The sequence below is a fragment of the Chaetura pelagica genome, unplaced genomic scaffold, assembly GCF_000747805.2.
Source record: "Chaetura pelagica isolate M959 unplaced genomic scaffold, ChaPel_1.0 scaffold1048, whole genome shotgun sequence".
Taxonomy (NCBI): Eukaryota; Metazoa; Chordata; class Aves; order Apodiformes; family Apodidae; genus Chaetura; species Chaetura pelagica.
The window spans coordinates 117,615-123,559 of record NW_009954300.1 but is presented as its reverse complement, the minus strand read 5'-3'; the positions used below and the strand labels follow the sequence as shown (position 1 = coordinate 123,559).

General features: G+C 35.8%; 1 protein-coding gene across 1 annotated transcript in view; it reads left to right on the top strand.

Annotated features, from left to right (window-relative positions):
- The window catches only part of PIK3CG (phosphatidylinositol-4,5-bisphosphate 3-kinase, catalytic subunit gamma), a 27,709-nt gene extending 25,813 nt beyond the window's left edge, over positions 1 to 1,896 (top strand). Inside the window, exon 10 of the mRNA XM_010003840.1 lies at positions 1,615 to 1,896. Within this exon, the coding sequence (XP_010002142.1) occupies positions 1,615 to 1,896 (282 nt within the window). The remainder of the gene's footprint in view (positions 1 to 1,614) is intronic.
- The last annotated feature ends 4,049 nt before the right edge of the window (positions 1,897 to 5,945 follow it).

Genomic DNA, 5,945 nt, shown 5'->3' with positions numbered 1-5,945 from the left:
CTCAGGCAACAGGAAAAAAGAAACCCTACAGATACATCATCTTCCTTCCTTAGTATCTTTCTAACCTGTCTGGTTGAATGTCCTGGTGTTGCTGATGTGAACAGTGAGAGATGTTAAGATTATTTGTGCTCTGCTTACTGTTCCTAAGGAAGACAAAAAAACCCATACATCTTATCAAAAACAAATGGTGTTCTAGAGGGCTGATGGGCTGGTGGAACTTCACATGAAAATATTTTGATTTATTAAGAATTCTTTAATAAATCCATATACATTTTTTGAAAGTTTTAAATGAATATTTAATTGGGTGAAACTTAGCATTGATTCAGCTTTGAATTTAATAGCAACGAAAGAGTGAAAGATTTAAGGGCCCAGGCAACAGGAAAAAAGAAACCCTACAGATACATCATCTTCCTTCCTTAGTATCTTTCTAACCTGTCTGGTTGAATGTCCTGGTGTTGCTGATGTGAACAGTGAGAGATGTTAAGATTATTTGTGCTCTGCTTACTGTTCCTAAGGAAGACAAAAAAACCCATACATCTTGTCAAAAACAAATGGTGTTCTAGAGGGCTGATGGGCTGGTGGAACTTCACATGAAAATATTTTGATTTATTAAGAATTCTTTAATAAATCCATATACATTTTTTGAAAGTTTTAAATGAATATTTAATTGGGTGAAACTTAGCATTGATTCAGCTTTGAATTTAATAGCAACAACCTTGGAAATACTTTTCATCTCTTTACTGCATTGCAGGCCCAATTTAACTTTCTAATATATGACTGATTTCTTCATTGCATTGTTTTCCTTAAGTTGTTTTTTCTAAAAGTAAATGTGTAATGAATTTAATATAAGAAATAATCATTTCAGTTTATATATTAGTTGCTTAGTACTAAATGTTCTTTAAAAAGCATTGTGTGTTTCTCCAAGCTGCAGAAATTTCATTCTTCTAAAGGTTATGTTGTTAAGCACAAATTAGTTATATATGGAAGTGAAAAAGCTATAAAAAACCCCCTATGGAATCCAGTATGACAGTACATAAACATAGAAGGCTTACAGCAAGGCAATGTGCCTGAAAACTAGACCTGTCAGCTGGAAAAATGTCTCAACACACCAAGCCTGAAAAATCTCCATTAAATAAGCCATCACCTCTGATAAGTTGATAGACCTATATAAAATGAAAAGGCCCCTGAGGTGCTGCTTTATTCAGTATCACTTGCCAGGCATGGTCTTTAAATGGGAACATATAAATTGGAAAGGGAGACAATGAATTATTGCTGTTTAACAGCCACAGAAAATAGATTTTATGACAGGAAATGAATTTGAAATTTTGGTGAAGCTAAGGTTTTATGCTGTAGTAATTAATATAATATAATATTATTATTAAAACACCTCTAGTTTGTACACCAAAACAGTACTTGTTGCCCCAAGGTGTAGTGGTGAATGATGATACCAGGTGACAGATGCAGAAGGTACTGCAGGTTTCTGCTCAGCTTGGGTCTCCTCTCTGATGTCCTCGAGTGATTGAATAATGTTGGTTAATGAGAGTCCTGTGAAATTCCTACACCATCCCTCTCAGTTCCCCATATCAATTCACAAAAAATTCTTCTCTCTTGTAGGACATATGTGTAAAGGCTTATTTAGCTCTTCGACATCACACAAACCTGCTGATCATCCTGTTCTCCATGATGCTAATGACTGGAATGCCCCAATTAACCAGCAAAGAGGATATTGAATATATCCGGGATGCACTGACAGTAGGGAAAAGTGAAGAAGATGCCAAAAAGCATTTTCTAGATCAGATAGAGGTTTGCAGAGATAAGGGCTGGACGGTGCAATTCAACTGGTTTTTACATCTTGTGCTTGGGATCAAACAAGGAGTAGAAAAGCATTCTGCTTAATATTTTATGTAAATGAATGGTGGGTGTGTATAGGAGGTTAGTGACTCTACATGTTATTTATGAATTCTGAATAAATGAGCAGTCAGAATTACCTTTACTTTGCTTGCAGCTTAAATGGATCTTCTAAAAAGGCAAGGACTTCTGCTCTGCCCCTCTAGAAGATCTTCCTGCTATTAGGGTATTTTTGTTGTTTATTTTAAATGCCTAATGACACTTTAAGCTGCTGGATCCTTTAACTAGCTGTATTGCTGATGTGGCCTGTTTTTCTCTTATTTTCTTTAGTAATAATTTCAGATAAATGTGAATGAGGAGCTTGAGTAAGATGATAACCTGCAAATTCAAATAGAAATCTTGTATGACTTCACCTTAATTCTTCATGAGGGCCAAGACCTTCAAAAGCAGAAGAATCTACTTAAAATCATTGAAATCCCTGTAGGTAATTTACTTCTTCTCAGAATGTCTTACACTCAAGTGTTCTTCACCCACATCCTTCTCTTTTTTTCCCCTTCCTTTACACTTTGTCCTTTTGAATTTTTAATATGTTATCAGTAGAAAACAGCTTTAGCTCCACCACTAGAGAAAATTACCTTACTATTATTGTGGCCTCCTGACAGAGACAACTAAGCTTGACTGTCCTGCCAGGAGAACTTCGTAGTTACATGGAAGTTCCTCAGGTTTGAAATTGTGACGTTTAAATTTTGAAAGGGTTTTTTACTGTACTTTTTCATGGCAAATGTCCATATTATACTGTAGATTATATTCTTACTGTAAAGTAACTAAGATTCCACCTGTATAGTAAAAGCTTTGTGGAAAAAGCAATGGTACTTCCTTATTCCTCAGAGAAAACTCCTTGTGTAAGAGTAATTGACATTTTGCCAAATATTTGAGAAACCCAAAGTTATTTATTCTTTGGTGATATATTTTCAGGATATAACTAGAAGGAATTAAGTGTAATCTTTGAAATTTTGTATATTTTGTTATTTATTTTTTAATTCCTTAAGAGACTGTACTACTGAGATGCTATTTATGAAAGAAAAAAATCCTTATCTTTAATTTCAATATTTAAAACTTAAAACAGGAAGAAAATGGGCAAAGTTAGGTAGAATTTTAACTTCTTACTGTAGGATGCCTGCAAATCATCAAGTCCACCTGTGGTTGGAAAGGAAAAAAATATATAGCATGAATTAGTGTTTGACTTGAATTATTATGGTATACTTCCTGCTAATTGATTTTTACCAAAGAGAGAAGATGGCTTATAATATTGCTTTTTTGCACTTGTGCCTGTGTAATTTCCTCTTTCATTGTAGTGTTACATAGGTTTTACATTTCATATAAATGATTAACTGAATTTTTAAATTCTGTTGTCATTTGCTTTGATCATTTCACAGAACTGTTAAGATTTTAACCACTGCTACTACTGTTACTACTGAGTGTGTTCTTGAAGGATTTTTAATAAAAGTACTGTAATCAGTGTCTCAGTTTATGAGATATAACCAATCTGTTCTTGAAATGTGGATGTTTCATTGGTTACTGTGCACAGCTATTTTTGATGTATATGGTAGACTCCAGTTAAGGAAATCTAAAAAGTTAAAATTTAGAGTATTTGTTGTTCTGTTACATTATTATTCTGTGCAAGATAGGCTTAAGACCGTACTAAAATACAAACTAAATGGTAAATATTGTTTGGAAAATGGTATTTTTAGATTTGTATTTTATAGATCTGAAATAAATTTACATGTTCTATTCATTTGATTGTCATTCATTAATGAGCAGCCTCGCCCAAAATACTCAGAAATGTTCTTTATCTGCTTACTTGAAGACTGTGTAATCTCAGTGAGAAACCGTATTCAAAGTCCCACTCAGAGGAGTTTATTTAGTTCCATATTAATGACTTCTTACAATGTTAGGTATCTTAAATTTTAATAGTCTGTAGTATTAGAATTGCAATTATTATAATTGTAAAATGTGAATGTGAGTATTACCACTTTCTAAGACCACTTTATTGATTCTTGGCTTTTTCTATAAAGAAAAATATGAAGGTTGTAGTAGGTTACTAGTTTTAAAGTAAGTAAATCTACTGCTAAATGTAACTCCAGCATGGGGAAATAAATGCTAATCAAACTTCAAGGGAAATGCATTCTTGAAGCAGCCTCCATTTGCAGAAAAAGGTCCACGAGAGATCTGAACCCAAAGGGTCTTGCACTAAACTTAAGCACATTATTTTTATCAGCAGTTTACAATGTGCTGTATTGAATTGTGTACCATGTTTGTTACAGACATCCGGAACACCTCTGTGCTGAGCTAATTAGCAGACTTTCTCATTGCTTTCCTGACCTGAGAACTCTACTGTTGGGCTGCTGGGGCTGTAGCACTGCCTTGTGTCTTCTTTTGAACATCCCCTCTGCATCAGGCATTGGGTATTTGCCAGCCTGACTTCTGGAAGATTAAAAGTAGCTGCCAAATTTCCTTTCTACCTACAGAACAAGCTATTAGGCACTTTACTGGCACTTTATTTGTAAATAGCTGTGTGTTCATCAGGCTGGGTGTTGGCCTGCTTTGGAAACCTCCACCCACAACTGCCTGTTTTCTGGCCAGCCCTGCCACAAGGAACAGCACAGAGGTGTGGTTTGAGGCAATCCAGCTTCAAGGTGGAGTGGAATTGCTTTTCAGGTGAGAGGCAGACACCAGCACATACCTGCCCATCCCAGTGCAGAGCTCACCATCACTGGCTGCAGTGGCAGATCCATAGACAAGGCCTTGAAAGCTGGAACTCTAGCACAGCCACCCCTGGAGCAGGAAGATGAACCACCATTTCCTGAGTTTGGACCTAATGCCTCCCAGTGTGTAAACAGACCAGCCCTTCAGAATAACTGTTTTAGAAGGGGCTATGAAACAGGAAACATAAATTAATCACTAACCACATTTCTTACAGGCTCTAATACAGCATGCAGAGAGAGAAAATCTTCTGGATAGGTCTCTTATCATCCTTGTCTCCTGTTAGCCTTTGGAGTAATTTTTGGAAATTATTTTTAAGGGCTACTTTTCTTTAATAAGTATTATATTTTCTTGATAACCTAAATTCACATTACTGATGCTCCCAACAGTGGACATTTTCATCTGTTCTTACAGTCAGTGCCTCAGACTTGGTTGTGACTTGACATACTCGTCAGCTCCAGCAAGATCCTTGAGATGTAGGTTAGCAATGAGTGTGTCTCCAAAGCAGCCTGATTATATTCCCCAACAGGAAGAGAAGTTGAAAGGGAGCTAAAGGTATGATTATATCTGGATCTCCATTGAATACCCTGTTTGCACTTGTTAGTGGTATTTAATCTATAATTAGCAGAATATTTAGCTTTAATTAAAACATATTTACCAGAATTTCTTCTAAAATGTGATCAATGATACAGAAACACACACATAAGCTACTGACTTAAGAAAAATGTAAATGGAAATCGTAACTCTTTAAAGTATTTTTTCACTATAAACCTTTTTTTACTGCCTACTAGCAGCATTCTGCAAATCCACATGAGTAGTCACAAGGATTATGTAGATTACAAACTCTGAGCTGATAACTTCCTAACACAGTTTGTGTAAAGTAGCCTTGAAAACAAGAAATTAGTAAAATTAAAGTCTGAGATACCAAACTATCTGCAGGTTCTGGTGGGCCCTTTGAGTATCCCAGTAACACTTGACGTACTTGAGAAACACTCACGTGCTTTCATGAATCTTCTAATTGCAATTTACAGAATATATGTTGGAAAGAGCACCCCTGGACAGAAATCTGCAGGAAGAGGTTCCTGCCATGCTCACTCCACTCTGCATTTTGGCAGCAGAATTGGCCAGAAAAAGTACTAATATATTTTTAAACTTTGTGGCATCTTAACAGAAAATAAGATTCCTGCCGGAGAAGAGACAGCAGTTTGTCTGCAGATACACTGTTAAAAATAAGGGCTAAAAAAACCACAACATGGTTGTGGCTACATGTGGATACATGGCTATGACCATACAAGGTTTGGATGTCATCATCTCATTACAGAAAAGAGGCCTTT